The sequence below is a fragment of the Silurus aristotelis genome (assembly GCF_946808225.1).
Source record: "Silurus aristotelis genome assembly, chromosome: 15".
Lineage (NCBI taxonomy): Eukaryota > Metazoa > Chordata > Actinopteri > Siluriformes > Siluridae > Silurus > Silurus aristotelis.
The window spans coordinates 25,278,149-25,298,141 of NC_139588.1; the positions used below are offsets into that span (position 1 = coordinate 25,278,149).

The 19,993-nt window shown below is 43.7% G+C and overlaps 2 protein-coding genes across 2 annotated transcripts in view; one reads left to right on the top strand and one right to left on the bottom strand.

The window, feature by feature from the left end:
• LOC310737875 (NLR family CARD domain-containing protein 3-like) overlaps positions 1-14,110 on the top strand; it is a 51,925-nt gene extending 37,815 nt beyond the window's left edge. Inside the window, 4 exon segments of the mRNA XM_083562589.1 lie at positions 2,438-2,611; positions 4,413-4,586; positions 13,273-13,449; positions 13,540-14,110. Of these exon segments, the coding sequence (XP_083418715.1) occupies positions 2,438-2,611; positions 4,413-4,586; positions 13,273-13,449; positions 13,540-13,594 (580 nt within the window). The 3' untranslated portion in view covers positions 13,595-14,110.
• Positions 1-19,993, bottom strand: part of LOC310737933 (uncharacterized protein) — a 184,000-nt gene that overhangs the window by 72,463 nt on the left and 91,544 nt on the right. The gene's annotated exons all lie outside the window — the stretch shown is intronic.

The window sequence follows — 19,993 nt, forward strand, 5'->3', positions numbered from 1 at the left end:
CCACCTTCACGATCATCACCCTATCAGAAACTCTCTTCACCTCCACTACACTCTTACTGTACTCTTCCTTTAGAATCACCCCTACACCATTTCTCTTTCCATCCACACCATAATAATACAGTTTAAACCCACCTCCAATGTTCCTGCTCTTACTCCATTTCCACTTGGTCTCCTGAACACACAACATCTCTACCTTTCTCCTCTACATTATATCAGCTCCCTGTCTCCCTTTACCAGTCATAGTACCAACATTTAAAGTACCAACCCGAACCTCCACTCTCCCACACTTCTCCTTTTCCTGCCATCTCTGTAGACGTCTTCCTCCTCTCCTTCTCCTCCTTCAGCCAACAGTAGCGCAATTTCCACCAGTCCCCTGTCAGCTAACAATACCTGTGGCGGTTGTTGGTAACCCGGGCCTCGACTGATCCGGTATGAATTTCTTAATCGTGATCTGCATATTTGATTTGGCACATGTTTTACGCTGGATGGCCTTCCTAACGCAACCCTCCCCATTTACCCGGGCTTGGGACCGGCATTAAGAGTGCACTGGCTTGTGCCTCCCTAATGGCTGGGTTATGATAGGCACAGTTTATTGGAGTTTAAGTGATCTAGATTGTTTTCATCTCTGGACAAACATTTGATAGATTTTCTCTATATGGGGGAGTTTATGTGTTAAGTGGTCTAACAAATTAGTCCATGTATGTGTTAGTGTGAGGGCAGAACATGCTTTTTGTGTTGCAGCACCATGCAGAGCCTACTGATTGAGCTTCAATAAGCAGCAAAAATTTGAATGTGAAGACCCAAATAACCCTTGGGTTTTGGAATATCATCCAGACTAGCGCAATGGTGCAGAGGAAACGATTGTTACGATCCTGAATTCTTGGCCTGCTACTTTGACAACGAAGCAGAGAGATAAATGTTCTTAATATTCCGAAATGAAATTGAATGACCATTGTTATTTTTTTGCAACCATTAAGTTGACACTGAATGATATTAGCTTATGATCTGATAGTCTGTATGAATGGGGGAGGGAGAAAAGGACCTGATATAGTCTCAGATAAAAGTTTGTAGGAATACAATTTTTCATGATATCTTCATTACATTAGAAATAAACTCACGACACATACAGTGCATCCGGAAAGTTTAACAGCCTTTGCCATGACGCTCAAAACTGAGCTCAGGTGCATCCTGTTTCCACTGACCATCCTTATGATATTTCTACTCAACTTGATTGTAGTCCACCTGTGGTAAATTCAGTTGATTAGACATGATTTGGAAAGGCACACACATGTTTATAGAAGGTCCCACAGTTGACAGTTATTGTCAGAGCACAAACCAAGCCATGAAGTCCAAGGAATTGTCTGTAGACCTCAGAGACAGGATTGTATCGAGGCACAGATCTGGGGAAGGAGACAGAAACATTTCTGCTGCATTGAAGGACCCAATGATCACAGTGACCTCCATCATCCGTAAATGGAAGAAGTTTGTAACCACCAAGACTCTTTTAAGAGCAGAGCCACCCAGCCAAAATAAGCGATTGGTTGAGAAGGGCCTTAGTCAGGGAGCTCCAGAGTTTCTCTGAAGAGAGAGGAGGACCTTCCAGAAGAACCATCTCTGCAGCTCTTCACTTCAAAGATTGAACTCGTTTGCCAGAAACCAGGCACTGTTAATCACTTGGCCAATACCATCTGCTACAGAGCGCTCTGGACCTCAGACTGGGTTCATCTTCCAACAGGACAACAACCCTAAACACACAGCCAAGGTAATAAAGTAGTGGCTACAGGACAAGTCTGTGAATGTTCTTTAGTGGCCCAGTCAGAGCCCAGACTTGAACCCTCTCCATCTCTGGAGATCTGAAAATGGCTGTGCATCGGCGCTCCCCATCCAACATAAAGGAGCTTGAGAGGTTCTGCAAAGGAGAAGAATTGAAACTGCCCAAAAATAAGTGTCAAGCCTGTAGCATTGAACTCAAGAGACCTGAGGCTGCAACTGGTGCCAAAGGAGCTTCAATAAAGCATTGAGCAAAAGCTCTGAATATTTACGTACATGTGATTTTTTTTCTTTTTTCTTTGTAATAAATGTGCAAAGATTTAAAACACACTTTACTCCATGTTGTTATCATGTGGTTTTGTTTGTGGAATTTTAAGGAAAAGAATGATTTTATTCCAATATGGAGAAAAGGTGTAACATTACAAAATGTGGAAAAGGTGAAGTGCTGTGAATATTTTCCACACACTGGATGGCTTTCAACCCCCTTTCTTTTATGGATTGCTCCAGGACTGATTTCATGTATGTGAAATAAAAACACATTCATCGCTATATGTGGATAGCCAATGTTAAGTAACTTAACAGGATGGTACATTTTACTGTTGCACTTGTTATTTTAAAAGAAAGTTGGAAAAAATGCATTATTCTTTCTCATCTTTTCTCATTTCAGTCTGTGTGTGTGTAATCTGACAGAGGAAAGCTGTAGAACTCTGTCCTCAGTTCTCAGCTCAAACTCCTCCAGACTGAGAGAACTGAACCTGAGTGACAATAATCTGCAGGATTCAGGAGTGACGCTGCTCTCTGCTGGACTGGAGACTCCACATTGTACACTGGAGAAACTGAGGTACACACACACACACACACACACACACACACACACACACACACACACACACACACACACACACACACACACACACAGGAGACTCCACATTGTACACTGGAGATACTGAGGTACACACACACACACACACACACACACACACACACGCACACACACACACACACACACACACACACACACACACACACACACACACACACACACACACTGGAGACTCCACACTGTACACTGGAGATACTGAGGCACACACACACACACACACACACACACACACACACACACACACACACACACACACACACACACACACACTCTGGAGACTCCACACTGTACACTGGAGATACTGAGGTACACACACACACACACACACACACACACACACACACACACACACACACACACACACTGGAGACTCCACATTGTATCCTGGAGATACTGAGGCACGCACACACACACACACACACACACACACACACACACACACACACTGGAGACTCCACATTGTATCCTGGAGATACTGAGGTACACACACACACACACACACACACACACTGGAGACTCCACACTGTACACTGGAGATACTGAGGTACACACACACACACACACACACACACACACTGGAGACTCCACATTGTATCCTGGAGATACTGAGGTACACACACACACACACACACACACACACACACACACACACTGGAGACTCCACATTGTATCCTGGAGATACTGAGGTACACACACACACACACACACACACACACGCACACACGCACACACACACACACACACACACACACACACACACACACTGGAGACTCCACATTGTATCCTGGAGATACTGAGGCACACACACACACACACACACACACACACACACACACTCTGGAGACTCCACACTGTACACTGGAGATACTGAGGTACACACACACACACACACACACACACACACACACACACACACTGGAGACTCCACATTGTATCCTGGAGATACTGAGGTACACACACACACACACACACACACACACACACACACACTGGAGACTCCACACTTTACACTGGAGATACTGAAGTCAGTAATTCAGTCAAAAATGTTACATACACAAACAATCAGATGTCAGGTGTTGAACCTTGAGGTGGATGGGTTAAAACAGCAGATATCCACAACTGGTTCCCCATTTGTCTGTCATGAACAGATAGCTGAGACTGAAATGGGTATAGGTGTAGCAAAACTGGACAAAGGAAATCTGAAAAAAATGTAGTCTGGTATGATAAATGTAGAATTCTCTTAAAGCACACAGATGGCAGTTACAATTTTGCATTAATAGCATGAATCCATAACTGCAACCTGCCTTGTATCAACAGCACGGGCTGGTGGGTGTGGTTTGATAGTGTAGGGAATGTTTCTTGACACACTTTTGGCATGTTAATAGCAAACAAGGTTCGAATGGCACTGCTGATTATTAATGACTAATATTAATCCAGCATGACAATGCACCCTGTTACAAAGCAAAAGTTATCTCAAACTAGCTTCACGAACATGAGAATAATTTTAATGTTCTTCAGTGCCCTTACCAGTTATAGAAACTGAATCTAAACCTGAACAGGAGATTTTCGGCAATGCTCCTAAAACCTAAACCTGCTCCTGAAAACATTTAGTGATATTTTGCGCGCAACTATGAAGCCAAAATTCACTAGTTAACATTTAGATAAAGTTACTAAAATAGAAACATGAATAGCTGCATTCAGAAGATTTTACTTTGAAAGAGGCATTTCAGATATCTTTTAAATGTTATTTCTCTTTCAGGTTATGCCAGTGTGATCTGGCAGAAGAAAGCTGTAGAGCTCTTTCCTCAATTCTCAGCTTAAACTCATCCAGACTAAGAGAACTGTACCTGACTGGGAATAACCTGCAGGATTCAGGAGTGAAGCTGCTCTCTGTTGGACTGAAGACTCCACACTGTACACTAGAGCTACTTGAGTATGAACATCGCTATAATACTGTAGATAAAGGTCAAGTGAAGCCTTGGCTTAAAGGGCACCAGCAGCACAGGTTACATGTATACCAGGAGACAGGCGCTGAATGTAGCAGGTCATCGTAGGTTTATAGGCAAGCAGCGGTTCTCTAAGATAGTTTTTCATGTAGGAGCAAATGAAAAATACCTTTTACAGACAAAGATTATTAAGAGTAACATCACATAGGTATGAAAATAGGCTAAAGGTGCAGTAATATGCTATGGTCCCTTCTCAGTGTGGTGTGGCTCTGTAGCTTACAGTAGGTTATGATCATTGGTGGATGTTCATGTGTATAACGATGTCTTAAACTCGCTACATTTCTACACAATCTATTAGTCTGTGAAAAAGTGCAATATACATTATATTACAACAATACTGTAATATTGCAAATTGCAAACATTGCAAACTAATTTAAATTTACCATAACGGTGCAAAAAGGCAACAAGAGGTAGAGACTTGTAATTTGTGCAACAGTAAAAAAAATGTGCAACAGTAGGCCGTAACATTAAGAGGCAGAAAGAGGCAGTAACAGTAAGATGCAGTAAAAAGAAGTAACAGTAAGGGGCCACACAGTAAGAAGCAGTAAGAGGCAGTAAGACTAAGAGGTAGTAAGAGGTTGTAACAATAAGAGGCAGTAACAGGCAGTAAGAGGCTGCACAGTAAGAAGCAGTAAGAGGCAGTAAGTCTAAGAGGCAGTAACAGGTAGTAACAGCAAGAGGCAGTAACAGGAAGAAGCAGTAACAGTAAGAAGAAGGGATGGATGGATGGATGGATGGATAGATGGATGGATGCGATATATAGATACTTTATTTGTCCCAATGGGAACTGTACAGCTTACAACAGTATCCACAAACATAGGCAATAAGCGCAATAAATAGTACAAAATAATAAGAAGGTAAGGGTAAGTTAAAGAAAAAAAAAATCTGTGCAAAAAACCTCAGTGTTTGTTGAGTCTGTGCAAGTTAAGTGTCTGTGCAAAGACTCAGTGTTTTATCAAATCCTGTGTGACTCAATGCATTTTAGAGAGTTATGTGTAAACTAAAGTGTTAATGTGAGGTGTACAGTGTTTAATGCAGTTCAGAATGGCTAAGGAAGTTCAGAACGGTGAGGAAAGACAGCACTGCAGTGACTGCAACCTTTCACTGAAGGTGCTAGTCTGCCTAGAGATGATGCTGTGCAGTGGATGCAGTAGATTTTCCATGATTGACACGTGACTGCTCAGCACCCGTCTCTCTCCCACTGATGTCAAGCTGTCCAGCTCTGTGCCCACAACCGAGCCCACCTTCCTCACCAGCTTGTCCAGTCATGAGGTGTGCTTCTTCTTGATGCAGCCTCCCCAGAACACCGCCACATAGAAGAGCAGCTTTTTTGCAGATGTTGAAGGATGCCAGCCTTTTGAGGAAGTACAGCTGGCTTTATCCTTTCCTGCACAGAGCATCCGTGATGGCAGTCTAGTCCATTTTATCATCCAGCTGCACTCCCAGGTATTTGTAGGTCTTTACAATCTCCACACAGTCAGCGTTGATTGTCACAGGCTCTGTTTGAGGCCTGGGTCTCCTGAAGTTCACCACTATTTCCCTGGTCTTTTTGGTGTGGTGTTGCAGGTGGTTAAATTCACACCAAGTCCTGGGTCAGTTTTCTTGTATCCTCCTCCTGTCCCCTCCTGATACAACCCACAAAAGCAGTGTCGTCCATGAACCTTTGTACGTGGCAGGACTCTGACTTGTATTGAAAGTCCGATGTGTACAGGGTGAACAGGACCGGAAAAAGCGCAGTCCCTTGTGACGCCACAATACTGCTGACTACAGTGTCAGAACTTCATTCCCCCAGTCACATGCACTGAGGTCTGCCTGTCAGGTAGTCTGTGATCCATGCCACCAGGTATAAGCCCACTCCAATCTTTGTCAGTTTAACACTGAGGAGCAGCCACTTGACGATGTTGAAAGCAGTGAAGAAGTCCAGAAATGTAATCCTCACAGCCCCGCTGATGCTGTCCAGCTGAGAGGGATCGGTGTAACATGTAAATAGTAGCGTCCTCCACTCCCACCTTCTCTTAGTATGCAAACTGAAAGGGGGCGAGGGCATAGTGGACCTGAGGCCTCATGTGGTGTAGCAGCACCCGCTCCATGTTCTTCATTATGTGAGGCGTCAGGGCATCATTCAGCTTTCCAGGGTTTGGCTTCTTTGGAACTGGGATGATGCCGAATGTTTTCCGAAGCCACAGGACCCTTACCTGTTCCAGGCTCAGGTTATAGATGTGCTGTAGAGCAGGGGTGTCAAACTCAGGCCCGCGGGCCAAATCTGGTGGAACGGTTGGGAAGGGCCAGATTTATTTCCACCTTAGACCTGACAAAGGGGTACTGGCAGTTTTGCTGTCAGGCCGGCCTTCCTGAACACTCCCAACACCTCGCGTAGGTGGTGAAGGTGGTCATTCCTGGACATAGACAGATCACCTTCACCACCTATGCGAGGTGTTGGAGTGATCAGGAAGGCCGGCCAGACAGCAAAACTCCCAGTACCCCTTCGTCAGGTCTAAGGTGGAAATAAATCTGACCCTTCCCAACCATTCCACCAGATCGTCCACTCTGGCTAGTGGGTAGTTGTCAAACTCCGAGACCTGGTTGAGCTTGCGGAAGTCATTGCAGAGTCTTAGGCTCCCATCCGGTTTTGGCATCACCACTATGGGGAGCTGGACCATGGGCTGGCTGAGTATTAAATTTCTTGTCCTGCAGTATCTTATCCACCTCCTCCTCAATAGCACGGCCACGGGACTTCGGGTTGCTGTCAGATTATCACCCCAGTGGCGTCTTTATCTCATGCTGCGCCAAGTGGGTCACACCTGGTGTAGCAGAGAACACATCGGCGAACTGGTCCACGAGCTCAGTTAAGTCCTGCCACTGTGTTGCCGTTAGCTCCTTCCCCTTTTTGAACAAGGCACACTCTAGTGGATCTGTGGGGGATACACAGATAGCTGACACCGCCTGGTTTGTCTCGACCAACTTTTTCAAAAGGTTTATGTGGTAGATTTGTGTATTTTTCTCTTACACGGCTGTTGCAGGCGGTAGTTTACTGGGCCGAGAAATTTACAGGTTGAGCTTGGGACCAGCAGAAGGAAGGACACTTCCATGTTAAATTCCTTTTGTTGCTCGGCCTGCGCCTCTTCCATATGTTCCCTTAATATCGGCACTACCTTCTGTATGTGCACTTGCATCACTTGGATGTACTTGACCAGTAATCGTTTTGGTGAGGGCTGTTCCTCCAATGCTTCCTTGGCCATATTCAACAGTCCCCGAGGTCTCCTATCAAACAGGAGCTCAAAGGGTCAAGTCAAGTTTATTTCTATAGAGCTTTTCACAACAGACATTGTCTCAAAGCAGCTTTACAGAAATCAACAGTCAAGGTTAATTGTGTGCATTTATCCCTGTGGCAAGTTAAAACTCCCTTAGAAGGGTGTAAATCATGTCGATGCTTGTGGAGTCTCGTTTACTGCAAACAGCACGTATGGGAGCAGGATGTCCCAGTTTCTCCCCTCCTCATCGATCACCCGCTGGAGCATTCGTTTCAGTGTCTGCTTGAAACGCTTCACAAGCCTGTCTGTCTGTGGGTGGTATACTGATGTCCTGACCTGTTTCACCTGCAACAACCAACAGAAATCCGCCATTAATTTTGAGACAGATGGTGTACCTTGGTCAGTAAGTAGGTCCTTCGGGATTTCCACTTGGCTGAAGAGTAGAATTAGCTCCTTGGCGATGTTATTTGTTGTGGCCTTTCTCAGTGGGACCACTTTCGGGTAGCGTGTGGCGTAGTCCACCATGACAAGGATGTATTCGTGTCCTCTCGCGGATGTCTGAACAGGGGTGCCGGCCCCACTCCCGGATCGGGGGGCATGGTTTTGTCCCTTGGAGAGAGCACCCTGGGGCCCTGCTGGTCCTCTGTCCTTGTCGGCCATTGTTCCATTCTTGTTGTGCATGTACTTGGGGTAGCTGGTAACGGGATGTTTTTACTTTCCAGGCTTAACGTGGATAGTGCGCACGTCACTGCTTCAAATACCTCTTTGGGGTTTGCTTCCCCACAGCCTTTCATTCCTTGAGGGGTAATGCCCTTATAAATTTATCAATGGCTATTCTCTCCACGATTTCTCCAGCTGTTTTCCTTTCCGGTTGGAGCCATCTCTTTGTGATATGCATTAGATCTTCCATCCGGGTCCTTGGAGCATTTTTGGGTTTATAACCCCATTTGTGAAAATCCATCGCAGCATTTCTCGGCGATAATCCGTATCAATCTAGGATTTGCTCTTTTAATAGATCATAATTTTCCACTGCTTCTATTGGGAGGCTGTAGTATGCCAGTTGGGCATCCCCCGTGAGGTAGGAAGCTATGAGTCGCGCCCATCCATGTTTTGGCCATCCCTTGTGTATTGCAATGCACTCAAACGTGTATAGAAATGTTTGCAGTCGTCCCTTGCCGTCATCTTGGCGAGAAGGCGTTGCGCTTCCTGAGCCGGGCTAAGGACGGGATTGCCGTCATACTCTTGCTTCCTTCGCAGTTCGAGGACGTTCGACTCCAACAGATGTTTCAATACAGAATCCATGTTATGTGACAGGATGGGCATTTCCCGTTTTTGTGTTCTACACCAATGTAAAGTTGCTCCCGTGTGACGGGAGGAACACACACACCAGGAGAGCAGAATTGCAAGAATCATGTCATGTTTTATTTACAGTGCACAGGAGTGGTGGGGCAAGGGAATGCAAGTCGTAAATGCAAGTATTTCTTAGTCCGTTAGTCAGCGTTATTTAGAGCTCTCAGGGTAACATTGCTTTGGTTCCGAGTGGCTTAAAGCGACGGCCGGGCCGAGGAGAGCTGAGACCCTGTCCTGTCTGTACGGGTGGGTGTTTGATGTCCTCGGCACATAGAGACCTCTAAAGGGTCTAAGAAGCAGGATAAGTGCCAACGTGGTTGCTGCAATAGCTCGCACTGCTCTCGCTGCCATCGCTGCATCCTAGGGGAAAAAGGGAGAGATAATCCGTGAATGAGTCGGGAGCCAGACATTTTACGACCTGTCCTCCTTCTCGATGAGGGTGAAGAGTTGGCGCTCTCCTCATTCGGTTCCAGCCATGCCTTGTTGTGTTGCTCCGCCCCCCCTGCCATGTGCGCTGCATCTTTCCACAACATGGGTGCTGAAATGGCTGCTGTTGTGCCTTTTTAATCAGAGTCAAGTCAAGAAGCTTTTATTCTCATTTCAACCATATATAGCTGACGCAGTACACAGTGAAATAAAACAACGTTCCACCAGAACCCTGATTCTACATTAAACAACAGTCACAGAAATAGAAAACACGGGGCTAAAGACTAATAAGTGTCCTCGCCCTATAAAGTGGATGTGTGCAACCTGTTGCAAAAAGTTCAAGACAACACAAAACAGTGCAGGACAAAACACAAAATAGCTCCGCCAGTAAACCTGTTGTAACAAAGTGAACAGTAGCCAAAATGTAAACAAAATGTTGTGCAAAAAAGCAAATAGCAACAGTCCAGGAAAGATGTGCATAAATGGCATGTAAACATTTTATGGTAATGAAGTGATGTAATGTGAGTGGTACAGAAGTCATGGGTGTGCAGAGTACGAGTGTGTATTGAGTCCGGGTTGTACAGATCAGTCACACCGTTGTGTGTGTGTGTGTGTGTGTGTGTGTACGTGTGGGAGTTCAGTTCAGATCTGTGTTAAGAAGCCTGATGGCTTAAGGGATGCCCGAATGCTTCGGAACCGCTTCCCTGATGGCGAGATTATGAAAAGTGTGTGTGAGGAGTGTGTGTGACGGATATGTGGAGTCGTCCACAATGGTGTTGGCTTTGCGGATGCAGTGTGTGGTGTAAATGATTATTATAGAGAGAAGAGAGACTCAGATTATCTTCTCAGCTGTCTCACTATACTCTGTAGGTTCTGGCAATCCGAGACGGTGCAGTTCCCAAACCAGGCAGTGATGCAGCTTCTCGGGATGCTCTCAATGGTCCCTCTGTAGAACATGGTCAGGATAAGGCAAGGGAGATGGGCTTTTCTCAGCCTTTTCAGTAAGTAGAGACGCTGCTGGGCTTTTTTGGTGATGGAGCTGGTGTTGAGTGACCAGGTAAGGTTATCTGCCAAATGCAATCGGAACAATGGTCGTTGTCTTGAGGCACGTGGGAACAATGGCGCTGCTCAGGGAGATGTTGAAGATGTCGGTGAAGACATCCGGTAGCTGTTGTGCACATTCCCTAAACACTCTGCAAGGAATGTTGTCTGGTCCACCAGACTTTTGTGGGTTAACTCTGCATAGAGTTTTCGTCACTTCAGCTGTGGTTAGACAGAGCAGCTGGTCACTGGGAGGAGGGGTGGTCTTCCTTGCCACCATGTTGTTCAACACCTCGAGCCGGGCATAGAAGTCGTTCAGCGCATCTGGGAGGGAGGCATCACAGTCACAAGCAGGTGATGTTGTCTTGATCGCCTGGTTGCCCTGCCACATGCGCCGGGTGTCTACGCTGTCCTGGAAGTGGCCGTGGATTCTCTTGGCATGTGCATGCTTCGCCTCTCTGATGGCACGGGACAGTTTGTTGTCTTTAAGGCCGTCTTGTCCTCTGCTCTGAAGGCGGAGTCTGCAAACTTGATGATGGAGTTTGTGCCATTCTCAGGTGTGTTGTCGTGGGTGAGGATGGAAGAGTTGCAGTTGTTAGTCCAAGCAGACTGTGGTCTGTTAACCTATTAGTCATGGGAGAAGACAAAAGAAGAAGGAGAAGAAAAAGAAGAAGTTACAATATACTATAGAAGTACAATATATCGGTCACACATCGATCAAGAGTCGTAAACCAGAATTAAGTCAATAAGCTTTAATTGCCTTAGTACACGAAGCTGGAGCTTCCAAAGAAGCAAACAGCAGAAAGTGGGTGGGATACAGAGCATAGGTAGTCCAGGGATAATCTTTAGTGTAAACTGTAAACGGTAAGTGAGTGGGAATGGGGGCCTTTTTAAGGGTACTGTAGATTGGAGACAGGTGTGGGTGATTAATAGGAAGAAGAGGCTGAGCGAGTGTGCTGAGTGCAGAATGGAGGCGTGGCTGGTGGTTCTCTGACAATATCTTTCTTTACAGTTTTAAACAATGTTATATGTATTCTTGCCCGTTTGTTTTTATAAGAGAAATGCTTAAAAAGTAAGTGTGTGCCATGAAATTTTTAATATAAACTAATGAGACATGGCTTTTAACCCAGTACTTTTCTGGATTGCTCCAGGACTGATTTCATGTATTTACAGTTGAACCCGGTTATGTCGCCGGCCTAGGGGACGCCAAAAAGCATTGAGATAACCAATGATCGAGATAAACGAAAACCAATATGGCGGCAATATATTAACGTGCTTGACATTTATTTATGTACATGATGTGCGTTATTAAATGAGAATGTACATGCACGTGTTTTTGGAGGTTTTTTTACACAACAGCGTTGCCGCGATTTAATTGATTGGTCATGCGGATCAACATAACCTGTAATGCAGATAAGGAGGCAGAAGCCGAAGTAAACGCACACAAAGTTTATTGAGAAACTCAGGAGATCATCCCTTAATACTTGTAGTGAAGCAGTAATATCCAGTGCTGCAGTCCGGGAGCGCCGTCCACCAAGTTCTGTGAAAGCAGAGACAGTTCGTGTAGAGAACCCACGGATCCGCGCTATGGAAAGCGCAGTGCTGGGCAGCAACGGATAAACGTGGTGCAGACAGCGTGAACATGGAAAACAGCAGGATCGGTGGAATCCGGGGGGCCGTTGAGAGAACCAGAGAAGAAGGGTACGTAGCGGGATACGTATACACGATTACTCAGACCGCCATGATCCAACACATACGATCATGCACAAACAATAATGGACCACGAGTGTGTGGAGGTGAGTGGCTTAACTAGGAGATGGGATGAGTGAGCGAATGAGAGTCAGGTGTGTGTGATCAGCATGACTGCGAGGAGCGCATGGGAGAAGAAGCAGGGTGTTCGGGAAATGCCGCCGCCGAAGGGGGCGTGGCAGGGGGATTCCTGACATAACCGATGTTAAGTGGCAAATTTGCCCCCCTTGTGCTCGAGATATTAGGGTTCGGCGACATAAAAAAATCGACATAACCGATTAAAAAATGCTAAGACAAACCGAGAATTTGCCGGTTCCACTTCAAAAACGTCGACTTAATAGGGTTGGCGAGTTCACCGAGGGCGAGATAAGTGGGTTCCACTGTATATATGAAAAAAAAAAATGTTAATTTAGGAAATTTATTTTCTCGGTACTTCATCATATTTAACTTTCTGAAAATTATAATTTTTTGGAGCAATATCAACTTTAAATAATGCACAGTAAAGCTCAAAGTGTCTTCTTTTTAAAGATATTTTAATTGTGTATGTAGCCCACTTTAATCAGGAACTGTTAACATTTAAATTTAGGTAGGGCATTTCAGCTGTGAGTCCTAAAAGTGGTGGCAAAGACTAACAGGGTAATGAGAAAGTCCAAGGTCCAGTTGCAGAGTTATGGGCTGATGCCAATATGAAGTCATTATTAAGCATGTGCTTCACATCCAACTATTCAATATGTGAGGAGGATTTCCTATGAATCCTGTGTTTTTATTTGACATATTTCCTTTGCTTTCTCAACAGAATGCGTGACTGTAAGATTTCAGATGCAGGTTTTATTGCTGTGGCTTCAGCTCTGAAGTCAAACCCCTCATCACAGCTGAGAGAACTTAATCTGAACAGTAATAAAACAGGAAAATCAGGAATGAAGATGCTCTCTGCACTTCTGAACGATCCACTTCATAAACTGGAGACACTACAGTGAGTCCCTGTACTACAACTAGTCTGTTTAATGTAATCCAGAAGGGAATAAACTGACTGTGTTTATCATATGTTCATGTTTATTTACAGCGTTACCATGAGAACCATCCAGTATGAGTCTTACACAGACGATGTCGAGGACTGAATGAAGATTTAAAGGGTCCACTAACAATCATGTGCTCGCATCTTTATATTTTTTACATATTCTGTTTCAGTCTTCTGTTGAACTGTATCATTTGCCATATTACTCTTTACGGTAATGAAATATCTAAATAACTAAAATTAACCAGGTAGAAAAGAATGTACACAGGAAATGAAATGAAATGAAATGGAAGCTTCATTTATTAAGTAAATTTATCAGCTTTGGTCCTGCAAGCCATTGGAAAAGAAGAAAGTGTGACTATATTGGACAAGCTACTTATTATTAAGTGGCAGTTACACAAACTCAGGAAAATATAATTGTAGTGACATTCACTAACCAATGAGTTCTTTACACTTCAACATGATTGAAAAAAATGAAGCTTGATGCTACCAGGTCATCAGTGTGTACATGTGGATGTTAATATTTTAATATACAGCAGCTATAGTTTGTTTTTTGGCAGCTAAGAATTTTACTACAGACTTAAAAGTAGGCAGGAGTACAAGGAGATGCGGCAGCAGGTGAAAAGGGATGTGGTGAAAGCCAAGGAAAAGGCATATGAGGAGCTGTAGGAGAGGTTGGACACTAAGGAAGGAGAAAAGGATTTATACCGATTGGTCAGGCAGAGGGACTGAGCTGGGAAGGATGTACTGCAAGTTAGAGCAATAAAGGATGGAGATGGAAATGTGTTGACTAGTGAGGAGAGTGTGTTGAGAAGATGGAGGGAGTATTTTGAGCAGCTGATGAATGAGGAAAATCAGAGAGAGAGAAGGTTGGATGATGTGGAGTTGGTGAAGCAGGATGTAGATAGGATTAGTAAGGAGGAAGTGAGAGCAGCGATTAAGAGGATGAAGAATGGAAAGTCGGTTGGACCAGATGACATACCGGTAGAAGCGTGGAGATGTTTAGGAGAGATGCAGTGGAGTTTTTAACAAGATTGTTTAACAGGATTTTGGAAGGTGAGAAGATGCCTGAGGAATGGAGAAGGAGTGTGCTGGTACTGATCTTTAAGCATAAGGGAGATGTGCAGACCTGCAGTAACTACAGGGGAATAAAGTTGATCAGTTACACCATGAAGTTATGGGAAAGAGTAGTGGAAGCCAGGCTGAGAGGAGAGGTGACCATCTGTGAGCAGCAGTATGGATTCATGCCAAGGAAGAGCACCACAAACAGGAGGTGGAGCTGGAGGTAGCAAAGCTGAAGATGTTGAGATGTTCATTAGGGGGGAAGATGATGGACAGGATTAAAAATGAGTTTATTAGAGGGACAACGCATGTAGGACGTTTTGGAGACAAGGTGAGGGAGGTGAGATTGAGATGGTTTCTCACTATAAATGTGATACAGTGAACTGAATTTCTACCAATTTACACCTATTTAATCTCGCTTTATTCTTAAAAATGTTTTTTGTGTGTTTTAAATTGTGGGAGGAGGATTTACAGCTTAAATAAATAAATAAATAAAAAACTACTGCGATAAACAGGGGTTTACTGTATATGTGACAGGACAACACAAATTCTAGTATATTTTACATTTTCTTCTTCTTTGTATTTTTACTTTTACTGTTTGTAGTTTTTTTTTTCATTGTAATTATGTAATTGGATGATGACATCACTGCTGTCTATCAGTCTGAATGCCAATGTGAGGGACGACTGTAGTGACTGAATATTGTATAATCGGGGTTGTTTTGTGTTGTTTTAATACACTAACTAATGCATATGCACTAACTTTCTATTTTACAAAAGCTCAATAAACACGTGTTATGGATATGAGAAAACCTTTGGTAAAAACGTAATTGTTTTCAATGTAAGGTTGTTTCACAGAATTGCCCTAATAGTCGTCAAGTCGAGAAGCTTTTATTGTCATTTTAACCATATATAGCTGACACAGTACACAGTCAAATGAAACAAAGTTCCTCGTGAAGCCTGGTGCTACATAAACAACCATCACAGAAAACACGGGGCTAAAGACAAGTAAGTGTCCTCGCCAACATAAAGTGCATGTGTGCAACCAGATGCAAACAGTGCAAGACAACGCAAGACAGTGTAGGACAATACAAAAAAACACAAAATAGTGCCGCCAGTAAACCTGTTGTATATTACACACTGTGGTGTGTGAAACAGGACTGAACATTGTAATTGACAAAAATGTAAACAAAATGTTGTGCAAAAGAGCAAATAGCAGCAGTCAAAAAAAGATGTGCAAAAACAGCATGTAAACAGTTTGTAGTAATGAGGTAATATAATATGGGTGGTGCTGAAGACATAGATGTGTGAAGTGAGTATGTGTGTGTGTTGAGTCCGGGTTGTACAGATCAGTCACACAGTTGTGTGTGTGTGTGTGTGTGTGTGTGTGTGTGTGTGTGTGTGTGTGTGTGTGAGTTCAGTTCAGTTTAGTTCTGTGTTGAGAAGCCTGATGGCTTGAGGGAAGAAACTGTTGCACAGTCTGAATGTGACGGCCCAAATGCTTCAGAACCGCTACCCTGATGGCAGGATGGTGAAGAGTGTGTGTGTGTGTGTGTGTGTGTGTGTGTGTGTGTGTGAGACAGGTATGTGGGGTCGTCCACAATGCTGTTGGCGTTGCGGATGCAGCGTGTGGTGTAAATGTCCATCATAGAGGGGAGAGAGACTCCGATGATCTCAGTTGTCCTCACTATACTCTGTAGGGTCTTGCGATCCGAGACGGTGCAGTTTCCAAACCAGGCAGTGATGTAGCTTCTCAAGATGCTCTCAATGATCCTTCTGTAGAACATGGTCAGGATGGGGGGAGGAAGATGACAGGGTGTGTATTTTGTAGCTCGCTCCCGGAGAGTACGCTGAGTGCTTTCTTAGCATTAGCGCTTGGTGGAATGTAAACTCCGAGCACAAAACCGGTGGTGAATTCCCGGGGTAAATAAAAGGTCTACATCTCACAACCATAAACTCCAACAGTGATGAGCAGTAGGTAAAAATGAAGACAGAGTTCTTACACCATTCCGTGTTGATGTAAACACACAGACCACCGCCGCAAGTCTTACCGCACAGAGCTGTGCTCACGATGAGTAGCTTGTTGGAGTCTGGTGTAGTCCAATTTATTGTCCATAGAGCAGACATTTGCCAGCTGGAGAGATAGTAGAGCAGGCCGGCTAGGGTTGACTTTTAGCCTAGCACTAGCCCCCGCTCGCTTTCCGAGCCTCCGCTTCCTCACGCAGTGCTTTCAATTTCCCCAATTCTGTTCATCCGTCCGCAGGTGATGCCAAGGTCGTGTAGCTCAAAAATCATGTCAAATCAAATTTTATTTGTCACATACACATACATACAGAGTACGACATTCAGTGAAATGCTTTTTACAATGGTCCAGCATGAGGGAATAGGATGGGAAGAAAAATAAACCAAGAAAAGGAAGGCAGATAAATAAAGAGTATAAAGATATATATGAGAAAAAAAAGTGTATAAACAAGGTATGCTTATGACAGTAAACAGTAAAACAGTAAAAATTTAAGCTGGTTGATGTGATTGTCCTTAATGTGACTGTGTGCAGTGTGGTGTGGTATAAAGTGACTGTGTGCGGTATGGTGTGGTATAAAGTGACCTTGTGCGGTATGGTGTGGTATAAAGTGCACTGTGCTGTGCGAGTCCAGAGGTAAAGTGACAGTCCAGAAATTAAAGTGTTGTAGTGCGAAAAGAAAATTATTTGCAGAAAAGTGTGACGATGGAGAGAGTGGACCAGCTTTCTGGAAGAAGCTCCTCCTCATTCTCTCTGTGTTCGCTTTTAGGGAGTGGAAGCGTTTCCCTGAACGCAACAAAGAAAAAAATCCATGGTGAGGATGGCTGAGGTCCTTCACAATCTTCCTGGCTCTGGTCCGGCACCGCGTGCTGTAGATGTCCTGCAGGTCAGGGAGCTTGTTGTGGATGGTTCGTTCAGCTGAACGCACCACCCTCTGGAGGGCTTGTCTGTCCTGCATGGTGCTGTTCCCAAACCAGGAAGTGATGCTACCCGTCAGAACGCTCACAATGGTGCAAGTGTAAAAAGTCTTTGGCACCTGAGAGGGTAGTTTAAAGTCCCTTAATCATCTCAGATGGTACAGACGCTGCCGGGCTTCTTCACCAGGGTGTTGGTGTGGGTACCTAGGTACCGGAAACTGTCCACTCTCTCCACTGGGGTCTGGTTGATTTTTAGCTTCTGCCGCAGATCATTGTTTATTGTGTTGTTGGGGTTGTTTCTGGGTTCCTGCAGTGTTCGCCGGGGGGTACACAGGGACACCGTTTGCTCCGATGTCCGTATGTTGCTTAAGGCAGGCTACAAAGTAAAAGTAGCACCATTTTGGGTCCGGAGCCGCCGCTGCGAGCTACTGCTGAGCTGCTGCCATGCCGCCATCTTGGATCCAAATAGCATGTCTTATTACAAATACATAAACATATTTGACCCTGTGCAGTGTGCAATGAAAAAACACAATGCAGGACAGAGGACATAAATTATTTTAATATACAGTACAGACCAAAAGTTTGGACACACCTTCTCATTCAAAGAGTTTTCTTTATTTTTATGACTATGAAAATTGTAAAGTCACACTGAAGGCATCAAGGGCTATTTGACCAAGAAGGAGAGTGATGGGGTGCTGCGCCAGATGATCTGGCCTCCACAGTCACCGGACCTGAACCCAATCGAGATGGTTTAGGGGTGAGCTGGACCGCAGAGTGAAGGCAAAAGGGCCAACAAGTGCCAAGCATCTCTCGGGGAACTCCTTCAAGACTGTTGGAAGACCATTTCAGGTGACTACCTCTTGAAGCTCATCAAGAGAATGCCAAGAGTGTGCAAAGCAGTGATCAAAGCAAAAGGTCTCCGTAAAGTTGTAATATAAGGACTTAAATTGTCTGCCTAAAACGCTTAAAAATGTCCACCTTGACATTTGTCTATTTTGTTTTGAGTAAACTAAAACATTAAAATATTGTTTTGCTGTAATTAACAGTGATTTTACAATTTTTAGGGTGCGTGAAACAAAATTTCTGAAATGTAATAATCTGTTTTTTCTCTGTTCTCAGGAATTTGTTTCAAGGTAAGAAAAATTCAGGAAGCATTTGAAAGGTAACCGTTAAGCATCATCCAGTCATGATAAACATTGCACCTTGGCACCAGTGGGCAAAGAAATTGATTGGCTGAATACTGATTGGTGCAGAGCACAGGGCAGCGTTTGCTTTCCCACATTTCAGCAGTGGCAAACTGGCGATTTTTGCAAAGCACTGTCGGAGCAGAATTACAAATTTGTGGAAATATTCCGTAAAATAAATGTGTATGGGCACATTGGAAAGTTGGATTAAACTGTTTTAAGCAGTGTGTGATTTTAAACACAAGTAGCATGTATCCTGTCCCTGTTTTTACTGCGCATAAAGATGTCTAGGCAGCGCATGCAGTCAGACTTACAAATGCTAAAAAGCTAGAATTCCAAATCAGTGGAAATACTGCGTAAAATGTATGAAAAAATATAAATGTTTATAGGCACCAGAGGTGGCAAAAGTAAACACATCCTTTACTTTAGTAGAAGTACAGATCATTATGTTTTAAAATACTCGGGTAAAAGTTGAAGTACTGATTAAACCTTTTTACTCAAGTGAAAGTAAAGAAGTCTTGGCTCAGACATGTACTTAAGTAAAAAGTTGTTTGTGTCGCCATTATGAGGGAAAAACCCACAAAACGCCCCCCAGAGGGTAAATTGTGTAAAACATGGCGGATTTGGTGTTTGATTTGAGACTTGGCGCAGAAATAAAACAAAAGTTTACTGATTAAAAATATTTTTATCTGGAGTTTATTTATTTATTTTACATCTAAGTAAAGAAAGGACGTCGTGAATAAATGTATTTTTTTCCGAAGGTTTTAATTTCGCCTCTTTTATATTTAGAAATGTATTTATGTATTTACATTTTTTTTATAAAAAAACAGAAATGCGCGCTGAATTGATAGCATGTTAATAACATTTAGTGCTGTTTACAATAATTGTAATTTTGACGAATTAAATAAACTAATTAAAAATGTTGTTACCTAATGAATGTATCCAGGCTGAAGATCCACATATAGAACACAAGCAGAGAAAAGATGATGATGATCATGAATGTGTCTGTTGTCAGTCATGTTCTCATCACTGACTCCCTCTGTCTCATCCACATTAACCCCAAACTTCTTACTGCCTTCTGCCTGCTGATTCTTATCTCCATAAACTAGTCTACATCTGTGGTGAGTGAGGGTCAGGACTTTATACACCAGCGGAGTGAAAAAGACGCGCAGTAACAGGAAATCAGTTGTTCGGCTGAAATCAGCGCGCAGTGAAAATAAAAAATATATTTCACCAAATCAATGAATTAAAACTAAAGTAAGAGCCGGTTTTGAAAATGTAAGAAGTAAAAAGTACAGATATTTGTGTAAAAATGTAATGAG